At 41.5% G+C, this 25,778-nt stretch overlaps 1 protein-coding gene across 2 annotated transcripts in view; it reads right to left on the bottom strand.

Annotated features, from left to right (window-relative positions):
- The window catches only part of EPG5 (ectopic P-granules autophagy protein 5 homolog), a 129,632-nt gene that overhangs the window by 62,255 nt on the left and 41,599 nt on the right, over positions 1-25,778 (bottom strand). For both annotated transcript variants that reach the window (XM_040264562.1, XM_040264563.1), the window contains exons 17-25: positions 24,619-24,759; positions 17,280-17,424; positions 16,854-17,051; positions 16,363-16,473; positions 15,131-15,253; positions 14,075-14,241; positions 12,911-13,132; positions 10,974-11,097; positions 904-1,048 (exon numbers count right to left, since the gene is read on the bottom strand). In XM_040264562.1, the coding sequence (XP_040120496.1) occupies positions 904-1,048; positions 10,974-11,097; positions 12,911-13,132; positions 14,075-14,241; positions 15,131-15,253; positions 16,363-16,473; positions 16,854-17,051; positions 17,280-17,424; positions 24,619-24,759 (1,376 nt within the window). The remainder of the gene's footprint in view (positions 1-903; positions 1,049-10,973; positions 11,098-12,910; positions 13,133-14,074; positions 14,242-15,130; positions 15,254-16,362; positions 16,474-16,853; positions 17,052-17,279; positions 17,425-24,618; positions 24,760-25,778) is intronic.

Raw genomic sequence — 25,778 nt, 5'->3', positions numbered from 1 at the left:
GAAAACTAACAATTTATAAAACTGTTTCTCTAGAAAAATGCATTGCGAGAAACAGTTAACTTAGAAACTCTGGGAATATGATCCATCTGTATGGTTAAGAGTTTCAGATACACAGAAAAAGAGTTTATGAAAGAAAAGACAGACTGCTCAATTTTAAAACTGCAAACCCAAAATAATTAAATTCTAGGTTGTACTTCAAATGTTCTAAGCTAACTGAAAAGTCTGTTTAAAGCATCATGGAGAACACATATCACAAACTACTTAATCACTTTCCCAATATCAATTTACAGGAAATACAGGAGACCCCCCCCCCCCAAAAAAAAAAAGTTAAACTATACCACAAAGGGATAATCAGCAAAATCTAGACTGTGGGGAAACTCCCTTGTAGCATGCCATGGGTCTCAGTTTGGGCCAATGAGATGTAACTGGAAAGTGTATGAGGAGCTTCTTGAAAGGGTCCTTAAAAGAGGGAGACACTTCCCTACCTGCTGAATGGAATGCAAATATGACAGTTTAAGCAGCCGTCTTGAACCATATGTGGATGCCTGATGTTAGAACAGTGAGACAGAAAGACAGAAGGAGCAGGGGTCCCTAAAGGCTTTCAGGTCATAAAGCTACTGCTCTGAACTGTTTGCTTCCAGACTTCTTTGACATAAACAAAAAAAATCCCTATTTTATTTGCATCCTCACTGTTTTTGGAGTTTCTCTCATTCATAGCATAACCTAACCCTAAGTAGCAGACAAGTTAACAATGAATTCCTAAAAAAAAAAAAAAAAGGCAATTCTCACTGAGGGATATACTATATGAACCTTAACATTTAATGGCTCTGATTCACACTCACTCATTCATTCACCCAGTCATTCACTCATTCAAAGGGTCTGATGCTCACTCATACAACTCACCCAACAAAGGATCAGTGAAGTCCAGCTGAACTGATGAACTGCAGGGTGCAGAATGGGACTCAAGCTTGGCCTGTGTCCACAGACCAACGGTTTCCTGAAACTCATAATGTATGCGCTCCATGTTCAAATACTCCATCCACAGGTCCTAAAATGGAACCATAAGACTTTAACTTTCAAGGATGAATCATATATTCACATATAAAACTATATATTTAACTCTAAAGTGAATCCAAAGTTTCAACATGAGGTGGTCCATTCCAGGTTCTCTAAGCATCAGGATGAATCACATTTAAAATGGGCATTCTAGGGAATTCCCTGGCATGGCAGTCCAGTGGTTAGGACTTCTTGCTCTCACTGCCAAGGGCGTGGGTTCACTCCCCGGTCGAGGAACTAAGATGCCAGAAGCCACGTAGTGCAGTCAAATAAATAAATAAAATTAGACACCCTAACAGTCTAAGAAATCTCAAAACTCTTTGATTATATAACACACTGAGAAAAAGTAATTTCAACAACCCCACTAAACATTTACTGCAAGGCTGACAATTAGAGAAGAATACTGATAATTAACAATGGGTTAATTCTGCACTCAAAAGATTTCAGGACACCATGATCACTTATGTATTTTTCCTATTTCTCCGGCCCTACAATCTCAGCCTTGTTTTTCCATGTCTTAAATTTTCCTTTTCAGAATTCCATCCTGAGTTCTCTTCTTAATCCAAATACTCTATTACCATTATACCCACATCTCCTACTGCCCCATTCCTGAACTACAGACAACTTTATATCCCTTCCCCACCAATTCCTGAATATGAGTTCTCCTTGAAGCCCCTCAGGCACTTTCTCTTCCAGTTTTGTAAATAGCATCTTTAGCTGCCCAAGCTACAAATTTGGAAGTCCGTGTATATCTTATCTACCCTACAAGTATATCAATCCTAACCAAAGAATCCTACTGATTCTACTAATTAATTCTTCTATGTATTTTTAATTCATCCACTTGTTTAACCACTCCAGCTATTTCAACAGCTCTCCAAAGACAGTCCCCCATTTGACAGTAAGAATCTTGAAGGCAGAGACTGCATCACTTTTCTTTTTATATTTTTGGTATAAGTGACTGACACCTCAAAGGTAGTCAATGGATACTCATGGAAGGAAGAGAAGGAAAGAAGAAAGGAGAGAGGAAGGAAAGACAAAGAAAAGAGAAGAAAGTCAAAGATACCTAGTGGAGATGAAATAGTACATACAATGTGGAAACAGCTAGGTTTAAAGACCCAAAGTCTCTCAAGTCTTAGAGGATCCTAAATCCCATCCAAGGTTGGGGGTCAATGGCCAGCATGATGCAAGGAAGATTCTGTGTGCCGTAACCAAGACCCAACACAGCCAAAAATAAAATAAATAAAATAAATAAAATATAAAGGAAAGAAAGATTGATGTCAAGCTTCTGACTTCTGGGCATCTCTCTGTCATCTTTTTGGGGGACCTGTGCCATTTGGTTTTTGATTTTTGGGCATCTCTTTGCAGTTTGCTTTATTCAAAGTGGGACTGCCAGGCTGGTGAGGTTTTGGTTTGGTTTGGTTACTTTAGTTTGAGTGTGCAGACACCTGGTACTAACTGCTGGAGCTAAAATGGGAAGTATTTCCTCTAAGGTTTCACCCTGGGTGGGAGCTCCTTGGGAGATTTTAAATGACTGGTCGACCTATATCTATGATGCAATGACAAAGAAATATGGCCTAAAAATAGGTCTCTCACAGTTTGATCTTCATTGCCACAGGATGAGAAAATGTGGGTTCCCACATGTCTAGGACTTTCTCCTATAGTCCAAAAGCCTGAGATTGATCAAAATAAGACTCCATCTCTTCAGAGGGACAATCCCTGCTGAGACATTTTATCAGCCAATGTGCCCTTGCTATCAGGGCAAATTTGAGCACTACCTGGTCTAAATTTTAGGTATGACCACAGACAAAGAAAAGTGATTTTTTGACCATGTGGCCATAATATCCTTTAGACTTTGGAGACAACTGGTTAAAATTTGTTTTCAAATTGCAAAATTTGCTATTTCTGCACGTGCAATTAGAGAAAGCTAGTTTACTGAAGTACTTTTTTGTTTTTCCAGAATTCTGACCCTGAAGGAATAAGTCCTACTAGGAGAACATGAGTTTCTCTTCCCTGTGCTTTGAGACCATGGCTCTCAGGAACACTTACCTAGACCACCTCTAATTCCTGAAACTGAATTTAAAAAAAAAAAAAAGAATCCTTTTAAATATCTTCTTACTCCAACTGTCATTTATAAAATAGTTAGTTTTCCATTGTGATACCTGGTTCATGACTAAGTTTAGAAAACAAAGCTATGAGATCTCATTGTGTCTGTTTGAATATATGTATGTCTCAGATGTGTTTTTGTCTTTGGATATTGTTGCTGAGGTTAATTTGTAAATTAACTGGATATTTAATTGGCTTAAAGAAAAGCAGATACTTAAAAATCAAACAATTCTAAGCACAAGACAAATTAAATGGATTTCAGATTCATGTGAACTGGGAAATATTAAATTAATATTAAATTAAATTAGTATTAATTAAATCAGTATTAAATTAGTACTTGGTATTGTTTGTTGATATATATGTGTCACTATTTACACTGACCAACTGAGACCTCCTTGGTAAATAACAGGGCTCACAGAGGATAATACCAGGAAGCCCTTCCCTATTGCCTTAGGCCCTGCCTGTAGCAGAATGTTGGTTGGGATTTTCCCTTTTGGACTAGCCTTGTTATGGATGATCAGAGCTCTGCTCCATCTTGCAGCCTCCCCAACCCCAGGGTGTTTTTACAAAACTGGGAGAGCTCTAACTGTGGCCCCAGGAAAAGGGACTGGTATTTCTCTCCCCTGTGCTCAGGCCGGGGGGGGGGGGGGGGGGCAGAAAAACTGAGATTTGAGTAAAAGCTAACCTGTAAATGAACTATATTTAACTGACTTGAAAGTAAGTGCTTACAAATTAAATCTAATATAGAGAAAACTGACCAATATAAATTTTAGGACCCATGATCCAAGAAATACTCAGTACTGAATTAGTATCTGCTACTGGAGGCAGCTCAACCTTGCTGGCTTCATTAACATGATTAATGCAGACATTTAGAGCTATAGCCACTAGCTTTGCTGTAGTGATGCTTCCTAGGCCCACCGACTTCACACTCCAGAACGTCTGGCTCTAGGTGAGTGATCACCCCCTCATGGTTATCGGGTCATTAAGACCTTTTTTGTATAGTTCTTCTGTGTATCATTGCCACCTCTTAATATCTTCTGCTTCTGTTAGGTCCATACCGTTTCTGTCCTTTATTGTGGCCATCTTTGCAAGAAATGTTTCCTTGGTATCTCTAATTTTCTTGAAAGATCTCTATAGTCTTTCCCATTCTATTGTTTTCCTCTATTTCTTTGCATTGATCACTAAGGAAGGCTTTCTTATCTCTCCTTGCTATTCTTTGGATCTCTGGATTCAGATGGGTGTATCTTTTCTTTTCTCCTTTGCCTTTACTTTCTCTTCTCAGCTATTTGTAAGGCCTCCTCAGACAACCATTTTGCCTCTTTGCATGTCTTTTTCTTGGGGATGGTCTTGATCACTGCCTCCTGTACAATGTTACAAAACTCTGTCCATGGTTCTTCAGGCACTCTGCTGCTAAGTCGCTATCAGAGCTAATCCTTGAATCTATTTGTCACGGTAAAACATCTGCCCATAGTGCGGGAGACCTGGGTTCGATCCCTGGGTTGGGAAGATCCCCTGGAGAAGGAAATGGCAACCCACTCCAGTACTCTTGCCTAGAAAATGCCATGGACTGAGAGGCTCCTCAGAGCCCGATAGGCTACAGTCCATGGGGTCACAAATAGTCAGACACAACTGAGCGACTTCACTTTCACTTTTTACTGTATAATCATAAAGAACTTGATTTAGGTCATACCCGAATGGTCTAGAGGTTTTCTCTACTTTCTTCAATTTAAGTCTGAATTTGGCAATAAGGTCATGATCTGAGCCACAGTCAACTCCAGGTCTTGTTTTTGCTGACTGCGTAGAGCTTCTCCATCTTTGGCTTCAAAGAATATAATCAATCTGATTTCAGTATTGACCATCTGGTGATATCCATGTGTAGAGTCATCTCTTGTGTTGTTGGAAGAGGGTGTTTGCTATCACCAGTGCATTCTCTTAGCAAAACTTTGTTAGCCTTTGTTAGGTTATGTTGTAGGGAAGAGCCAATTCTGACTCCATGATGGATCTGTTTCTTTGACTTTAACCTTTGTTTTTATAATCACATATAATGACCTGCCTCAGAGAACCCTGCCCCTCTACTTGAGGAGATTAACACACACACACAAGACTGGCCATTCTGTCCTCAACTCCTCTCCCTCTCTGTCCTATAAAAGAACCAGGCATCCAGACCCTGACAAGATAGTTATTTTGAGACATTAGTCTGCCATCTTCTTCATCTGCTGGCTTTCTGAATAAAGTTGTATTCCTTGCCTCAACATCTCTCTCAGATTCATTGGCCTGTCGTGTGGCAAGCAGAATGAGCTTGGACTCAGTAACAGTTATACTTTTTATGATTTCTATCTGAAAAATTACTAATTTGAATCAGTTTTCCAGCTGAAGGAAAAATTTCCCTTCAAACTAAATATGACTTACAGCAATTTGGTAAATTATACCTTTGTAAGCAGAACTGAAACATTTATCTTTTCTCTGTATCTGCTCTCTCCAGAGACTGGAGACTCTTTGGTTCCCAGTAGCTTTATCAGATAAATTAGGAAGGCTACTGCACTAACAGGTACAGAAATTTCAAGGTATTCTGGGGACCTTGAAATTGGGAGGAATTCACCTAGATCTGGCAGGCAAAATCTGTGGTAAATCCTTGGCATGACTTTCCTAGCCCTGAGATATCTTTTAAGAGTCCAGTCTGAGACTCCTTATAAAAATTTTAACAAAACAAAAAGTCTACATGATCAATTATATAAATCACAAGATCAAGTTTTGAGACCAGAAATATTTTGCAAATTAATTAGTCTTAATTTAATTATATTTGGTAGAAATGAGGGTAATTCTGGAAAGAAAAAGATGCTTCAATGAATGGTAAATTGCAGTTTGTTAACAGAGGTCTCCCAGAAGTTGAGGTGAGAAGACTCACCTCCCAGTTTCTTGCTGTTACGTTACACTAATGTAAAGTTTAATTGAATTATTAAAGAATACTCTAAGTTTGTATCTGAAGCTTACCTCAGTAATCTATCTTTGGATGAACATCAGATGCCCCATAACCTACAATCAGGGGATCATGCATACTGAAAAAGACATAATTTAAAGGACAATCTCCAACTTGTATGGAAGGACCCCTACTAACTACTCTTAACTAGCTCATGCACACTGAATCTGAAGGGAACTGACTCCTGGATTAATTTCCACTCACAAAAGGCCCCTGCAATGCACTGGCCTAAAGAGAGGACAGCTGACCTCAAAATCACCCTTAAAATAATGCTCAGAGGAGAAACTACATTCACAGCAGGGTGAGAAGAAGACAACATCAGAAGTAGACAGCTTTCCTAAGATCTTCAATCTGACTCGTACAATCATTTGTAATGTTTTCCCGACTTCTTGGACTTCTGCATGAGAATCAAATGTTTTTCTATCATAGCCATGATAGGCATGATACCATGCTAGTTTCTAAAATCAACCCAATTGTTGGGTTTGTGGCCAATGACCTGTGCCTAGTACTCTCAGGTTACCTAGATGGATTTCTCTACTCCAAGGCCCTAACTGGTTGACTCTTACGAAATATATTAAAAAAAAAAAAAAAAAAAAAAAGATTATAGTAATGTACAGGCCACAACTGCTATCACCAGACTGGATCCTCTCACCTGGCCTATCAGTAATACTTCCTCTGACCTGGCCATAAACCCAGGGTCATAGAATTTTCATTACTCAAGCTCAAACAGAACAGGCAGAATTTCAGCCTCTTACAGTTATGGGATGGATTTAGTTAATACCAAACTATGGTAGTTTACATTTAAAGGCTCCTCTATGCTGGAAGCAATCAAGTCATGTTAACGATAATCAGCCTAGCAACAGAGGAAACTGGGCTGGGTGTCTTACAGACAATGCCAACATAAAATTTCCCTTAAAGAAAAGGATTGGCACAGAATAGACTAAGTCAAACGCCCTGGGATATATGGGGCTACATCTAATTGAAGTTCTTAACTTAAAATTCTTGCTTATGACCTTACTAACCTAGCTATATTGCTTTCATATATATACATAGACTGTTTTACAAAATTGTTTCTTATATTACCAAACATGACTGAGCCTCTGATAGAATGATGCATAATTCCATATGGGCTTCCCAGGTGGTTCTCATGGTAAAGAACCCATCTGCTAATTCAGGAGACATAGAGAAGCAGGTTTGATCCCTGGGTTGAGAAGATCCCCTGGAAGAGGGCATGACAACCCACTTCAATAGTCTTGCCTGGAGAATCCCATGGACAGAGGAACCTGGTGGGTTACAGTCCACAGGGTTGCAAAGAATCAGATATGACTGAGGCGATTTAGCACACACATATATGAGATCAATGATTGTAATAGCTGAACTCTAGATATGGGAAAAAGCAATAAAGGGGGATATTTTCCTGGATCATGGAGGTTAGTGGTCCAGAGACTTTTTGGATACTGTTTTATGGCCTAGTCGAGTAACAGCACACTGAATGGCCAAATCTCCACCAGACTTGGGAATATCATTCCCAGCACCATGGGACAAAATGGTCATGAAATGCCCTCACAACTCGGTCAAATTTATGACTTGAAGGGGCTCTGCCAATTGAAAACTGCCATCTGCCTCTTCAAGGATTAAGTCAATGTCACGGCAGCCACTGACCTTTAACACCCCCTGAAAGGAATTCAGAGTGGAGATCAGAAATGAGGTACTCTGTGCTCTGAGAAGAACTGGCAGAACAGGCCTTTAGATACTTAGATGTCTTCAGAAGAGTTTATGAACCCAGATTCTTGCATTTTCCCATATCCAGAAATAAATTCATTAACAGTGACAGCTACTTTAACACTGAGGAGGGAAATGCATTTGAAAGTTAAAATGGAGTAAATTTGGCAAAACTACATGACCACTATGGATGTGATTTCAGAGGCATTTATCCCTGTATTGTTGCAAACTTGAAATTTCTGAGCTATGTCAGATTCTACCAGGATCTAGTAATTCCCCCCACCCTCTTCCACGAGATTCTGGCTAAGATTTGAGAGGGTCACATCTGGATCAAGGTTGAACAGAGGCCTTTCAGACCACAGTGTTTGAAAAAGCAACATCAGAGATGACAAAAACCTTCTTACAGACATTATTAAGAAATCTTTTGCCAAGCCATGCTGGAAAACTCATCTAAAACAAGACAAGATCTTGCAAATTGCTCTCTGTATACTGGTGATCCCTAGAACCAGGATAGGATGGAGCCATTATTAAAGTTGTTGTACAGGAGACCACTCTTAGCTCCTAAGAATAAAAAGAGAAATGTTTCTAACCCAGCAGGTAAAATTAAACAGTATGTTCAACAGACTGGACAACTGTTAACAACTATGCATACATTTGTGTCCCACGGGTCTCCCCCTTGCCTGCAAACTCCCTTACATCCCTTCAAAGCAGGAGACCTGGTGCTGCTGAAAGTGTGAAAAAGAGCAATGCCCTGTGTAGCAACTTAAAGAAAAATGGTAGGGATTCTATGCTCCTCCGGATCAAGGAGTATCAGAGAAAACGGGGAATTGATGCCAAGCAGGGCCCTGTGGGTCTCCTGGGCATGGATGCCTTTTTGTCCCATTTCTTTTAAGTAAGAATCCAGTCACCATGACCTTCTTGAGTTCCAAAGGACAGAAGAGTTATTAATCAGAGGAGGAGCAGCCAGGAAGCCACCTGAAACAAGACTAAAGGGACCAGGGAAGCTGATCAAGATTAGGAAACCTTTGTTGCTGTTGTTCAGTCACTAAGTCATGTCTGACTTTTTGCAACCCCATGGACTGAAGCACTCCAGTCTTCCTTGTCCTTCACTATCTTCCAAAGTTTGCTCAAATCCATGTTTATTGAGTCAGTGATGCCATCCAACCATCTCATTCTCTGTCTCCCCCTCCTCCTCCTGCCCTCAATCTTTCCCAATGAGCCGCTCTTCACATCAGGTGGCCACAGTATTGGAGCTTCAGCTTCAGCATCAGTCCTTCCAATGAATATTCAGTGTTGATTTCCTTTAGGACTGACTGGTTTCATATCCTTGTTGTCCAAGGGATTCTCAAGTCTTGTCCAGACCACATTTCAAAAACATCACTTCTTTGGCGTACATGACTACTAGAAAAACCAGAGCTTTGACTATACGGACTTCTGTCAGCAAAGTGGTATCTCTGCTTTTTAATACACTGTCTAAAGCTGTTTGTCACAGCTTTTCTTCGAAGGAGCAAGTATCTTTAATTTCATGTCTGCAGTCACCATCCACAGTGATTTTGGAGTCCAGGAAAATAAAATCTGTCACTGTTTCCACTTTTTCCCCATCTATTTGCCATGAAGCAATGGGACTGGATGCCGTGATCTTAGTTTTTTGAATCTTGAGTTTTAAGACAGCTTTTTTACTCTCCTCTTTCACCCTCATCAGGGGGCTCCTTAGTATCAAAGGTTTAATATCTGAAGTTGTTGATATTTCTCCCAGGAATCTTGACTCCAGCTTGTGATTCATCCAGCCCAGCATTTCACATGATGTACTCTGTATATAAGTTAAATTAGCAGGGTGACAATATACAACCTTGACATACTCCTTTACCAATTTTGAACCAGTCCATTGTTCCATGTCTGCTTCTAAGTGTTGCTTCTTGACCTGCATACAAGTTTCTCAGGAGACAGGTAAGGTGGTCTGGTATTTCCATCTCTTTAAGAATTTTCCACAGTTTGCTGTAATCCACACAGTCAAAGGCTTTAGCATAGTCAATGAAGAAATAGATGTTTTTCTGGACTCGTTTGCTTTCACCAATGAAATGTCGGCAATTTGATCTCTGCCTTTTCTGAATCCAGCTTGTACATCTGGAATTTCTGAGTTCACGTACTGTTTAAGTCTAGCTTGAAGGATTTTGAACATTACTTTGCTAGCATGTGAAATGAGTGCAATTGTATGGTAGTTTGAACATTCTTTGGCATTGCCCTTCTTTGGGATTGGAATGAAAACTAATTTTTTCCAGTCCTGTGCCATTGCTGGGTTTTCCAAGTTTGCTGATGCACTGAGTGCAGCACATTAACAGCATGATCTAAGACCTTGCACACACTCTATCTTGTCGGCAATCCTGCCCTTTTGAAACTGCAGAAGAAGAATCCAAGACTGTTACTGCCTTAATCCTTATCATATACCCCTTCCTGACTATATAACCTCTCCTTACTCACCAGAGAGGAGGGCATAATTCTTGAGGCGATAACCTACTGTGTTCCCCCTTTGCCTGGCAAAGTAATAAAGCCACTCTTTCTTTCTCCTCCATAACTCTGTCTCTGTATTTCTGTTTGGCATTGGTGCACAGAGAGCCGAGATTCTGGCAACAAATTGCCTTCAAAAAAATCATTTACAGACTTTCACTGAGGTACAGCAGATAGGAGTCTGCCTGCCAGTGCAGGAGACATGGGTTAGATCCCTAGCCCAAGAAGATTCCACATACTGTGGAGCAACTGAGCTCAAGAGCTGCAGAGCTGCAACCACTGAAGCCCATGAACCTAGATCCCATGCTCCACAAGAGCAGCCACTGCAATGAGAAGCCTGTACGCCACAGCGAGAGAGCAGCCCCTGCTCGCCACAACTGGAAAAAGACTGCAAGGAGAAACAGACCCAGTGCAACCAAAAACTAACAAATAAGTGAACAAATTTTTTAAAAGACTCATTTACATACTGAGAAAACCACCACCAAAAAAAAAGACCATCCCAATGAGCCCATTTCCATATCAATAAGTGGGTTTTACCGTTAAGTTATAAAAGTGACCAATTCAAATTACAATTAGATATGCTAAAAAAGACAAGGCTATATACTGTCACCTGCTGATTCTGCATCACTTTTGCTAGCCGGTGACTGTCATAATGCTTTGGCAGAGAAGGGATATAGGTATCTCCTTTTTGAAAATTTTCATCTTCTAGCCATAGTATATACACATTGAAGAGCCTAAAAGAAAAAAAATAATAATAATCATATAAAATACAAAAAGATGTGAAAGCAAATTAAGTCTCTTACATCTCTAGGAACACCAGCACTAAAAGGTAAAAGTTTAGAAGCACATAACATAGAAAATGTTTCCACTCCCAAGAAGGGCCAGCAAGGGAGAAAGACAGGTCACAAATCATTTAAATATGATGCAATAATAATTGCTAATACAAAAAGTATGAAGAAAGGGCTCTGTGAACTCTATTACAAAAGAGGGTTAAATATAGTGCACAGAAAAAATAACTGGAGAAGGTGACTTTAACACAGATCAAGGATGTGAATTCAGAGTTTTTCTCTCCTGGGCAATCCAGTCACAGTGAGTCTTGGTGCTTGGAAAAGTATAAATCACATTCCAACAAACACATTTGCCATCTTTCAGAGAAAACATTAAAAGCCATTTTAAACTTATGCATCGGAAGACTCTGCCAGCTTTAGGCTAAATAACAATTTCCTGCCTCAAGGAATCACAAATAGAGCCAACAGCATGTTTGCACCCTGTTCCCATGAAGAAAGAATAGAAGAAAACAGCTAGAAACAGGAAAAAGAAAAAAAAAATTCTCAATTTTCCAGTAAAAATTTTTTTTTTAATTTAATGATGCTTCCTTTGTTTTTATTTTTTGGTTTTACAAGGAACACAGTCTATTTAGCTCAGATCACTGGTATTTTAAGCAGCTGTTTGCAGCAACAGGTAACAAAGTTGTCTACACCACACATATTACACACAAAGTGCCAGGTGGAGACCAGAAGGTAGTGTGGCTGCGCTTTACGCAATGAAGTGGAAAAATACCACCTTCACCCTGACAGCAGCCTCTAGGAAGAGACCCAGGGACACGGCTTTGAGGTTCTTAAAGGGGAAAGGCTGGGACAGAGCTCTCATGCAGCTTCTGCCTGGGCTATATACTTCACAACATGCCAGAAGGCAAAAGGGGACATCAAAGACTTTCTTAGCTGATCTAAATGTTCAAAGATAAAGCCTTCCCACTAGTTAAGCCCAGCAAAAAGAAATTTTCTTTCAAGCAAGAAAGAGACAGGGAGAAATTATTCTGGAGGCAGAGAGAAGCTCTAAGGCTTTGAGGTCAATCAAGCCTAAAGTCTGAGAGCTGGGCTGAAACACTGGGTTTCCTCACTGAGATTTTTGTATTCATTTTGTATTGAGTTCATTATTAAGAGTTATTTTTATTAAGACATATTTATGAGATTAATATCTGGTTTACATCAAGCTTACAAATGAAAGGTAGAAGAACAGTGTGAAGGGGACACAATTACCTCTGAGTTCTTAACCCTTTACAGTGTGTGCAAATACTGAGTCTATTTTTCAGAAGCAGTTTTGGAAGATTATGAATCTACTGCACCCCAGGTCAATCCCAGAATTCCCTAGAGGGCCTATGAACACCATTTAAAGAACGCTGCCTGGGTCATTTATTTCTTTTAGAGAACTATCCTAGCAGATTATACTAGTAAATTTGTTATGATCACTTGTTTCGGTTTGCTTCTGTTACTAAGTAAAGAAACAAAAGAGGTCACCAGCCCTCCAGTTTAAAAGCATTCAGTCAGACTCCAGACACTTCACAATGTACATCCAAAATGCTGATTCACTTCTCATAAGAAATACAAAAGAGAAACATTACAAGATACAAATGTATAGTCAAAACCACCTTCCATAGTCAATCTCACAGGTTAAGAGCAGTTGTAACACAAATCAACAATCCAGCACAAGTATCCAAGTACCTGTGCTACAAACAACAACATAAATGGTTAAATAGTCATGCCTCACCTCACAAGCTCTGTGTGCAGTTCTGGTGAAGTCAGGTAAGCAAGGGTGCCAGCCTGGCTCGCTGGCGGCCCTTCACTGCCCTCTGCTGGAACACGGAGGGCCTTGCTCGCAGCGTGGTGGAAGTCAGCCACCTCTGTCAGGCGCCTCTTCATTTCTTTCAACAAACTGATATGAGCAGGGCTTTGAAAAAACCTCCTTCCAATACAACCATCTATAGGTAACCTTAAAAAATGCAAGCAAAGAGCACACTAGGATCAACACAAGACTCTCTATGTGACATAACATTACAGTCCATTAACAACTCATTTTATTAATACGTATCATTTTTACCTCAATGGTTATAATGAGGCACCAACAATATGATGCATATAAAAGCAGTTTTTAAAAGAATGAAGTGCTATGCAAATTCAAGATACTGTCACCACTCAGAGATACAGAAGTGATTAAAGACAGAACCTCTTCTTGAACTTGCAATCCGTTGAAAACAGAAGTGATGAAGAATCACCATCTGTATGTTTCAAAGAGGGTGAGTTAAGGGAGTGCGAGTGAAGCAGAAACACTGAGCTGGAGCCAGACAACAATGGTCACATGAGGCGAGTCCTGGCCTTTGTCCATACCTGCATTACTGTGGGGGCACGAGTGGTAAAGAACCTGCCTCCCAAAGCAGGAGATGCAAGAGCCATGGATTTGATCCCCAGGTCGGAAAGATCCCCTGGAGAAGGGCACAGCAATTTACTCCAGTGTTCTTGTCTGGAGAATCCTATGGACAGAGGAGCCTGGGAGGGCACAGTCCATGGGGTCGCAAAGAGCTGGACATGACTGAAGCGACTTAGCACACACACACTAGCATCACAGGTCCCTTCGAACAAGCCCCACCATGGCCACACAAGCAGCCTCAGTGTGGGACTCCAGAGGCTCTCTGATAAACTCCGCACAGTTCCAGGGTGTTGTCTTCACCAAACTGGGTATGGGGGGTGATGAAGCGTGAGCTGCCCCAAGATACCCTGAACTCAGAAAATGTCCAGTCTAACAGATGTGAAACAGGAAAGGAGAGAGGCTCTGAGCCAGAGAATGACTCTCATTCCCGTGTCACAGTGTGAGAACACAGAGCAGCAGAGCAGGGCAAAGGCGGGAACCGATTCCCTACCACACTGGGTACCATACCCATACTGCGGTCCTGGGCGGTGGAGATACAGGAGGAAGAACTTCTGCCATATGAGTGGCAGAAGAGGATGGTCAGAAGGCGTGAGGAGGGCCTGCTGGGCCCAGCGATAGATCAGCAGCCTCTGCAGGGACGGGACGATGGGGAGCTTCAGCTGAGCCTGGGCTTTCTACAAAAGAGATGGGCTTTGAGCAACCATGTAATGATCACATCTGCAAACAGTCTGCTCTTCGTAACTGACTCAAATGAAATGCTAACCATTGTGTTTTCGATTTAATATGGGGGAAAAAAAAGTCATATAAACCTTACTTTCCTAACCCTCTAGCTAACACTTTAACATTCCCAGTAACAAGACACATGGGGCAGCCTTTTTTCTGTTAAAAATTCCACAAACCCCAGAACTGGACTGAGTCTTAAGCATCACTGAGTCTAATCTCATTTCCATACCTTTCCATTCCTTTCTATGTAAAACACTATAGTGCAAGAGTAATATGAAAGCTAAAGTAAATTTTACAAACTTTATCAACGTCTTGAAAATTTAGATTTTAAATGGATGTTCAAGAATGATAAATACCTTGACAGGCTCTGAAATCCAAAAGCACAGTCTACACTATAGGACCCTAAAATAGAAGGTCTTTAATTCTAAAGACTTATTCCAGTTTTTCTCACACTTTAGTGAGCCTAAGGATCAGCTAGGGAGTTTCTAAAAATAAATTCCTTATCCCATTCCAGATTCAGAATCTCAGAAGTTGGGGTCCAGGAATCAGATTCTTAACAAGCTCTCTAGGGGATTCTGATGCTCTAAAACAAAGGCAATCCCATTCATACATGCAGTGGACACAGCCTCAAATTATAAAAGTTGCGACTCCCGATGTTATATAAACCTCGGGAAGGAAATATACACTTCAATTCACCATGTTAAGCATTAGAACAGTTATTGTGTTTCCCAAACATTCCCAACAAAAGAAAACACAGAAGTTCAAAAGCTATAGGTGAACCCATTGGCATCAAAGTGTGAACCACCTTCTACCACTCAAATGCAGAACTGCTATTTGCACCTTCAGAGCTTGGTCAGGCGTAAATGCAGAGTTTATAACCAATTCCCCTTCAACAACTCTTCGGAGTTGGGAGTCTTCTTCAAAGATGGATTCCATGTTCAGGACTGTCCACGCAAACCAGACCTGCAAGGACACCAGGTAAACATGAGGGGAACGAGCTCCAACTCAGACAGGAAAACACACCTTCATATTCCACAGATTAACACCTTTGCTATCACAGATTTCAATCAACACATTTATAGTTTCTAAAATTGACACATAGCTTTTCTAAACCTATTTCTACTTGTATCACAGATATAAATTTATATAAAATAGGCTATTGAAAAACATAAATTCCTTTGGAAAGGCTACTTTAGCAACTGCCCTTAACCAGGGGGGACAAGACTAATGTTTAAGTAACCAAAATGTAAAGTGACAAGTGTGAGTGTTGAATCAGAGGTCAAGCGCTATGGGAAACTAGAGAAAGGAGGTGGGATCAGAGAAGATAAATGTATCAGACAAGGCTCTACACAGAGACCACAGAGGAAGGCATATCTGATAAGAGAATCAGCTCATCAAAAGATGGAAATGCCAGAGATATATGCAGATAACAACATGGAGTTTGTCTCAGCTAGATCCCAAGAGGTATGAGGAAAAGCAGCAGGTAAGACTCTGACAGGAAGTTAAAGAATGCTACTACTTATTTAAGTGATAAAACAAAGACAGAATTGGACACACAAAGTCCAAGAGGTGGTAATAATGATGAAAACAATGTGGTGAATTAATGAAAATGATGATAACAATAAAAACAACCAACACCTAGTAATAACATTACACTCATTTGACTGTTGAGGACTCTGAGGACAAAGAGTAAGCCAGTTTCCAAGGCATAGGGCTAGCAAATGGCACAACCAAGGCTGAGTCCCAGGCAGTCTGGCTCCAGCATCTTAACCATTCTATCCTGCTGCTGGGCAGGCTCTGCAGTCAGGCAGCTGGAGTTTTGATAACAAACTATTAGATCCTGAGCCAGCCACTTGACTCTGCTAAACCTCAGTTAATGCCCCTGTGAAACAGGAATAGCAACAACACAACCTCAACAGAGGGCTACTGTGAGGATTAAAGGAAAAAGCATTCTTACGTGTAGTAAGTGCTGCACAGATGTTAGATATTTTAGGCTATCAGCAACGTAGGTATGGATAATAACAATACTAAAGTCTACAGAGATAACAAGTGATCCACAGCAGGTCTCCTACCTGAGTGGGCGTGGCCAAGCCCTCCACAAAGGAAGGAGTGATGTTGCCTGCCAGGATCCAGCTCACCAAAGAGGAGAGCAGACTCCGGTCACAGTGGTAGCCCAAAGCATTCTACACCAGGGAGAGCATGTGGAGCAGAGAGAGGCGGCTTTTAAAAAACAGAACCGATGAGCTTTTCAAGAGTACAGCAATTATCTTATGCCAGCGGACAATTCAGGTAAGATACAGAGTTCAGTAATCAGACTACCAGCAGTGATAATCCCACATCATAGGCAAACGTAATGAGTGAGCAGGGCTTCTCCTAGGGTGTCCTTCTTTGCCTTTATAAGGATTCATGCTAGCAGACTACGGTTTCTGGATAAGACACCGTTAAGGCAGGGCTTTAAAAAGGCAGTGGGCACAGAGCAGCACTGAGAAGGATGCATGGGGGGAACCTCCTTGGAAGGTTGCTTTCTAGCTGATGACAAAGATAAATTCCGCAGCAGGTTTACCTTATGTTGCTGGTAGAGCAATTTCTGCACACAGTCTTCTTGCCTCAACTGAAAAGCTGTTTTACACAAATGGTCCATGAGGAAGAGGATGGGTTGTTCCCGGTACCAAAGATGCTGGCTTATGAGAGCCTGGACCCAGAACTCCAATACAGCTACTGGGCCCACTTCATTGGGCTGAGTGCTTACAGAAATGTGGGCCTATGGAGAAAGGGCTCAGGTGATGAGAAAGGTAATAACCAGCCTCCCACCCTTAAAACACAAAATAACATCTAGCTCCATTACAAAACCCAGATCTGCTGCCTTCCTTGGCCAAAAGCACTGTGCCAAGGGCTCTGAAACGACCAAAACACAGAGACGTGCTGGCACCAGGGGCATCTAATCAGGAAGGCAGGCGAGGGTACCCTTGGGGGCTGGCGGGACCCTGACCTGAATCATGCTGTTGAGAAGCTTCACGTTGTCCCCGTGGCTGGCTCCTGTCAGGTGCTGTGCCACCTTGTGGGTGACCTGCTGCGTGACACCCTGGGGGACCCCGCTGTCCAAGTGCAGGAACAGGAGGAGGTGTGACAGAAACCTGCGGAGCACATATGACAACTCTACCTCCCGACCGGAAGTCAGCAGGATCTCCAGTGGCTAATTACCGATGAGAAACGGAAAACACTGATACGGCCCCATTTTTAGACTAAAGCTCTATTCAGGGATTCTGATAAAAATCTTCAGGAACTTCAGAAGAATAAAGTTTTCCAGTTTGACATGGGTTAAATCTACCCACCTGTAAACATGCAGTGAAACAGGTCTAGGACACATAAACCTGTGCAAGTTAAAGAGCATTAGAGGGAAAACACCCAAAGCACCACTCCATCCCCTTCCCACTCCCACTGACAAAAGCAGAAATGTCTGCAGAATCACCCTGCAATCTGGTGGTATATGGGACACTGGGCAGCAGGGGTGGGGTGTGTGTGTGCAGATATCATAATTCAGTTACAGACTCATTCCCTGGGTGCACCAGGCTCCATCCTAGCCTAGGGCCTTTGCCTCTGTGGGGTTTTCTGCCTGAAACACTTCCCCCACACCTAACCTGACAAACTCCTACTTGGCCCTCATCTCTCATCTGAAATGTCCCCTCCTCAGAGGAGACTTCCTGATCCCCTCCCTGCACCTAAAACATGTCTAACCCATTAACCTCTCCCACAGCACCACCGTTTTCCTTCCTGACACTTAAAATTGGGAACCGCATCCCAAGGACGTGATAACTTCCTATGTGTCTGAGAGCAATGCCCGGCCTGCGTGCAGATGGTAGCAGTGCAGAGGCTACTGCTGAGTGAGGGACTGTCCCACTTCACAGCTGGCACGATGCAGGCCAAACTCCACTCGAGTGGAAAAGAAAAGCTATGACAAGACCAGCACAATGCAGCCCTGTAAGAGTTCGGAGAGCAGAGCTCATGTGAGCATTCAAGGGCAGAGATACAGAGCAGCGAGCACTGGAAACGGAGCCTAGAAGGATTCACCTTCACTCAAAACTTAGCATTGGGAGGGAGGGCGGCAAAATATACCATTCAATCTAATTTTCAATCTAACTCCCCAAATCACAAATCCCTAAAGGCAATTTATTAAAATTGTTCCAAGCAGGCATCAAACTTCTGGCATATCACTTAATCCTTACACTCAGCCTGTCTGAGAAAGAATATTATCTCATCAAACAAATAAAGAATGGAGGCTCTGACAGCGAAGGCACACTAGAGTGCTGGGGTGAGGGCACACCCCGCACACGAGCACCCTGAAAGCCACGTGCTAACCAGGACGCGAGTGGCCTCAGACCTGCCCGGTGCCTAGAACGCTGTTTTCACAAAAACAGGTCACAAGTTCCTGATGCGTTCTTTCTAAGGCAGAATATCTGGGTGAGGAGCTGGGAATCCATACTTAGTAAGCTCTCGGTTAAGTCTCATCCGGGGCAAGTCTGTGACACGCTGTTTGAAATGACACCCAATGGGAAAACTGTAGTGTCCCCCTCATGCCTCTGGACACACTGCCTGCCCCTGCCATCGGGCCTCCTCATTGGGCCTCACCTCCGCCTTCCTCACTCTTCCAAAGGCCCCAGCTAGATGGCCTCCTCCCAGCTCCCTCCTGCCACGCTCCTCCCCAGCCTGGCCTTCTCCAGACCCTCCTATCACCCCCCACGGATACTGAAAAGGCCAGGTTCTCTCCACTGGCCCAATGCCTACAGGCACTCCAAAGCTCAATTAGAAACCCACCTCTTCCACAAGGTTGTATCTGTGGGCCACCTGTTGTTTCTGCTCGCTGAGTAGCCTGTCTCACTTCTAGTAACACTGCCTCTCATCAGGGGAACTGTCCTGCCTCCACACTAGATTTGTGGGAGGGAGGGACTTTCAATACAGAATCCCTGTACACTGTCCTCCCAGGACTGGGCAAACCTACGGACACAGCCACAGGCACAGGGAAAGCAGATGAGTCAGACCAATCGGGAATCATTATCATAAGGAATAATGACAAAGAAAAACGTTTCCTTTGCCTAGTTCTCTCTGTAGCCATGCAGTTTCACTCCCCTACAGAAAGTACACCTGCAAGAGAAGGCCTGAGAGACAGAAGCAGGGCCAAGGGACCTGGGAGGGCAGACGTACACACAGAGAAGCCCTAACCCACTGCCTCTCAGCTGATTACCGGGAAGGGCTTTCCTGTGCACCATGGAATGTTCAGTACCACCTCCGGCCTCTATCCACCAGGCATCAGTAGCAGCTTCCCTCAGTCGTCCCCTAAACCCCCTTCTCCCAACCACCTGCCCTACCTGCTCCACTCCCAACCAGGCTGTGACAACCAAAATGATCTCTTGGTATTTGGTCACTAAGCTGTGTCCGCCCCTTGCGACCCCATGGACTGTAGCCCGCCAGGCTCCCCCAACCATGGGATTTCCCAGGCAAGAATATTGGAATGGGTTTCCTCCTCCGGGGGATCTTCCCAACCCAGGGATCGAAAGCACAGCTCCTGCACTGCAGGCAGATTCTTTACCGCTGAGCCACGCTGATCTCTAGACAATATCAAGTGTCCCCTGAGGGTCAAAACTCCACAAGTTGAGAACCACCACTTTAGAATGACCTGATGTTATCAGGAGCCTTGTTTTTAATCACATGAGCCAACACAGTCCCTTCCTGGCAACAGGTTTGTACTGGATTCTCACCATGTGCAATTAAGAATCTTAATTCATATTCATCCTTAATTCTTTTTCCTCCTTAAGCAGCTTTTGTTTTTTTTAACCATGATTCCATATACTTTTGCCACAGATAGATGAGCCTTAAATCCACAGGGCAACATGGATTGATGTCCCATGCACTTAAAAATTCACGTATAACTTTTGACTGCCCCCAAAACTTAACTATTAATAGCTTACTGCTGACCAGAAGCCTTACCAACAACATAAACAGTCAATTAACACTTATTTTACGCTGTATGTATTATATACTATATTCTTATCATAAAGTTAAAGAAAATGTTATGAAAATCATAAGGAAGAAAAAAACATTTACAGTATTGTACTGTATCCACTGATACTGTAAGCTTACATCATCTGTTTACAAGGCGAACCATCTATCAGCACATACATCAATACTGCCTTATATGCTATAAAACCCTGTAGATGCTACACCTATTAACACCAGACAACAAAAATGAAAAGACAGTGTGAAAAAGAAATTCACATTTACTTACAGGTATAATAACCATTCATGCATTAGTAATGAAGAAGCAGCAATTACACTGTTCTATAGTAGCCTAGTATAATCAATATGACGGTTTCAAAATTATCTAGCCTGTATACTAATGAATGATTTGTTCTAAAAATTTAATCACAGAGAGTATGACAGTCATATTCATAATACAGTACTATAAACGTTACATTGTTTTAAAAACCACTTATCTGTGATGACAGGTGGAATACCATTTCTCCAATTATGAGAGAGAAGCATACTGTGTAATTCTTTGAAAGCAAACGTATACAACAGTAAGAAAACTAACGCATTACTCATTTTATATTACACGTCACTCACCTCATGCCTATGTAAGGAGAGGCTATTCATTTTAACACTAGTCTTGCACAGCACGTACTACATGATGAATACTTAGGTGATGAGGATGATGACTCAAAAACGTCTCATACCGTTCTTGCCATACAGTTGTCAGATTTCCACACAGACACACACATACCCAACAGGTAAGTTTATCAGTGTAGAGCATTATGACTATTTACTGTCGGAAATAGTAAATAGTGGAAGTGGATCATCATAAAAGTCTTTATCTTCATTATCGTTACACTGAGCAGGCTGAGGAGGAGCAAAAGGAGGGGTTGGTCTTGCTGTCTCAGGAGTGGCAGAGGCGGAGGAAGTAGAGGAGGTGGAAGGGGAAGAGGAGAGGCAGGCACACTCAGTGTAACTTTAGAGAAATACACTTAAATTTCTGACTTCTTTGCTTTTTCATTTCTCCCAAAATATTTCTTCTATACAGTATCAGTCCTCCTTCCCCATTTGCTCTAATTTCAGAGCCTATATCATAGAAAGGGTTCGTGTTGTAAAAGAGGTCGAGATCAGTCTTCAGTGATCGGAACCTTCTGCTAGACTGTCAATGTTAACTGTTTTCTGGCACTGCTTCTTCCTCATCAGCTGGTACTGGTTCAGAAGCACCCGTGCCAATCAAATCATCTTCTGTTAACTCCTCTGGTATGCTGTCTATTAGCTCCTGAGTTTCTGCAATATCCATTTCTTGAAACCCTTCCCCCACCCCCAGCCCCACCTTCTTTGCCATATCCACAATCCCTTTCATTATTTCCTTGACTGTCTCTGTCATAAATCATGAAGTCATGCACAACCTCTGAGCATACTTTTCTCCAACAGGAATTTATTGTTTTGGGCTGATGGCCTTCAGGCGGTTTTTTCCTTTCTTTTTTAATATTTATTTATTTGGCTGTGCTAGGTTATCAGTTGAGGCATGTGGGATCTTTAGTTGTAACATGCGAGCTCTTAGTTGCAGCATGTGGGATCTGGTTCCCTGAATAGGAATCAAACCCAGGCCCCCTGCATTGGGAGCATGAAGTCTTAGCCACTGAAATATCAAGGAAGTTTCTTCTCATGCTTGTTTCTATAACAACAATGGCATCTTAAATGGCATAATCCTTCCAGATTTTCATGATTTTCTCTCTACTACGGTTCCCTTCCATAGCGTTGACCACTATTTCCATAAAGTATCATGTATAATGAGCCTTAAAGGTCCTTATGACCTCCTAATGTACAAACTGAATTAGAGATGGTGTGTTTGAGGGCAAAGAGATCACTACGATGCCTTCAGTGCTGAACTCATGAGGTTCTGTATGTCCAGTATCAAAAGAACTTCAAAAAGGAGTCCTTTACTGGCAAGGGAGACAAAGCTTGAAGGAACTAATCAAGAAAAAAGGTTCTCTCTACCCAGGTCGTCTTGTACAACCAAAAGACTGGGAGCTAGTGTTTATCTTTTCCCTTCAAGGCTCGGGGGGTCAATAGGTTTACAGATAAGGGCAGTCCTGATGGTAATCCCAATTGCATTTACACAAAACCGTAGAATTACTGTATCCCTTCCTGCCTTCAATCTTGATGCCTGCTTCCCTTCCTTCCTTGCTAACAAATGTCCTTTGTAGCATTTTTTTTCCAGAATAGGGCATTTCATCTGCATTAAAAACCTGTTCAGGCAGAGAGCCTTTCTCCTCAATGATATTTGTAATGGCATCTGGGAACTCGTCTGCTACCTCGGTCGACAGAAGCTGCTTCTCCTGTTATCTTGACGTTTTAAAGCCAAACTACTTTCTAAAATTATCAAACCATATTCTGCTGGAACTGAATTCTCCAGCTTTAGAGCCTTCATCTTCCTTTTGCTTTGAGTTGTCATATAACAACTTTGACTTTTCCCTACTCACGTTAGGACCTATATGTATGTCTTTCTTAGAGCCATCCTGTGCTCAAATAAAAGCTGTACTTTCAATATGAGATAAAAAGGCGTTTCACAAAAAGTGCAATGTTTCAGCACCTGCTGGTATAGCTGCAGTGACAGCTTCATGAATTTCCTTTTCTTTCTTTTTACAATGGTCCCTACACCGGATTCATTTATCTTGAAATGACAGGCAATGCAGCTGCAGACCTCAATCTACGTACAGTACATATCAAGCAATTCAACTTTTTCTTGTAATGTCATGACTTTTCTCTGCTTCTTGGGAGCACTTTCAGAATCATTAGCGGTCCCCTGGTGTTACTTAAGGCTTACAAGTATTGCACTAAACACAATGAAAATGATTCGAGAACTGCAAGCGGTCACTTATTACTGTGATGCACCATTTACTGGAGAAACAAACTGCTCACTTGGAGATGATGAGTGTCACACAGTGTGTCAGGTGGATGCTCACTTGAGTGCACCCTGATAGCAACAGGTGCATGCGTGTATGCTCAGTCATGCTAACTCTTTGCGACCCCAAGGACTACAGCCCTCCAGGCTCTTCTGTCCATGGGATTTTTCCAGGCAAGAATACTGGAGTGGGTTGCCATTTCCTCCTCATGTTGTTCCATGTGCAATTCTAACTGTTGCTTCCTGACCTGCATATAGGTTTCTCAAGGGGCAGGTCAGGTGGTCTGGTATTCCCATCTCTTTCAGAATTTTCCACAGTTTATTGTGATCCACACAGTCAAAGGCTTTGGCATAGGCAATAAAGCACAAATAGATGTTTTTCTGGAACTCTCTTGCTTTTTCCATGATCCAGTGAATGTTGACAATTTGATCTCTTATTCCTCTGCCTTTTTTAAAACCAGCTTGAACATCTGGAAGTTTACGGTTCAAGTATTGCTGAAGCGTGGCTTGGAGAATTTTGAGCATTATTTTACTAGCATGTGAGATGAGTGCAAGTGTGCAGTAGTTTGAGTATTCTTTGGCATTGCCTTTCTTTGGGATTGGAATGAAAAGTGACCTTTTCCAGTCCTGTGGCCACTGCTGAGTTTTCCAAATTTGCTGGCATATTGAGTGCAGCACTTTCATAGCATCATCTTTCAGGATGTTATGGTAGTAGATGATAAACTAGTATCCAGATATATTTTACACATTCATGCATACTTTTTTCAACATTTGTAGGCTACACAGTTCGTCTGTGAATTTTTTCAAATTGTCACAAATCTCCAAAAAGTTTTCTAGTACATTTATTGAAAAATATCCTACACAGTTCAATCTTGTGTGATTCAAGGGTCAGCTGTAATACAAATGCAATCTGTATGCCCTACCATGGCCTTGCCAGTACTTTGTTTCATAACTTTGTGATTACCTCAAAAGTCTTATTTTCTCACAAGATTATGAATGTTTCATGTGATGAGCACCTTTCTGTGTGTCTTCTCTGTCTGTAATACTGCCCCATGCACACTGCAATTAAAGGCAATTTGTTTTGCTACTGTTACAATAGCAAAGTCATTTGCTGCTCAAGGTCAGAAGCACTATTCCCAGTCTCAGGGAAATAGCCACCTTTTTCAATACTATAAGCTATCAAGCAATCCATAATTAAATGACAAAAGGAAGTATCTTTCATAACAGTAAAACTAGGATCATTATTAGAATCTTCATTCATCACTCTGCATTCTCAACTAGGCAGGAAGCTTTCTGCTTTATAAGAAATACACTATTGAAATATCATTGCCTATATTATACTTGAAAAACCAGAGGACACAGTCATTTCATATTTGCTGTGCTATTCTCCACTTACTGCTCATTCTTTAGAAGATAATACTGGCAAGGGTAGAACAAAGGCAGAATCTTATCCAGGACATGGACCACTGTTCTCAAATGCCTCGATTGGACCAGAATTCCCAAGAGTGGGATGCCTTCTGCACAGAACTTCTCAATGCTATGGAAAAAGAAAAAAGCAATGAGCATATAAGGTAGTCAGTTCATAAAATGATATTCTTTTAATGCATCATCAGCCTACAAGCTACCTAGATTATCTCAGGACTCCAACACATTTATACATAGCCAAATTTCACATACAAATGCTAGAATCATAACCCTAAGAGGAAGCAGCTTGGGGTAGAGAAACATATGAGAGAGATTAAGAGGTACGAACTTCAAACTGCAAAATAAATGAGTTATGGGTATGAAATGTACAGTGTGGGAAATATAGTCAATAACTATGTAATATTTTTTAATGGTAATATATCATAACCAGACTTATCAGGTGATCAGTTATAAATGTATAGGAAAACTGAATCACTATGTTGTATAATAGGAGCTAACACAGTGTTGCAGATAAATTATACTTCAAAAACAAACAAGCAAGCTCATAGAAAAAGAGATGATATTTGTGGTTACCAGAGCCCAAGGGTGACGAAGTGAGGGTTAGTCAGGGAAGGTAGAGAGAAGGGGAATTAGGTGAAGATGGTCAAAAGGTACAATCTTCCAGTTATCAAATAAATAATGTAATGTACAACATGATAAATATAAGTAACATTGTTGTGCATTATACATAAAAGTTTTTAAGGGAGTAAACCCCAAGAATCTTCATCACAAGAAAAAAAAATTTCTATTCTTTAATTTTATATCTATATGAGATGATGGATGCCCACTAAACGTGATAATTACTTCATGATGTAAGTCAAATCATTATGCTGATAGCCAGGACGTGGAAGCAAATTAGATGTCCATCTATAGATGAACAGATAAAGAAGATGTGGTAAATATATACAATGAAATATTACACAACCATAAAAAATGAATTTGAGCCAGTTGAACTGAGGTGGATAAACCTAAAGCCTGTCATACAGAGTGAAGTCAGAAAGAAGAAAAGAAATATCATGTATTAATGCATATATACAGAATCTAGAAAAACAGTAGTGATAAAAAACTATTTGCAGGCAAGGAACAGAGATA

The sequence above is a fragment of the Oryx dammah genome, unplaced genomic scaffold (assembly GCF_014754425.2).
Source record: "Oryx dammah isolate SB20612 unplaced genomic scaffold, SCBI_Odam_1.1 HiC_scaffold_22, whole genome shotgun sequence".
In the NCBI taxonomy this organism is placed as follows: Eukaryota; Metazoa; Chordata; class Mammalia; order Artiodactyla; family Bovidae; genus Oryx; species Oryx dammah.
Note: the sequence above shows the minus strand (reverse complement) of the source record. Positions and strands in the feature narration are given on the sequence as shown.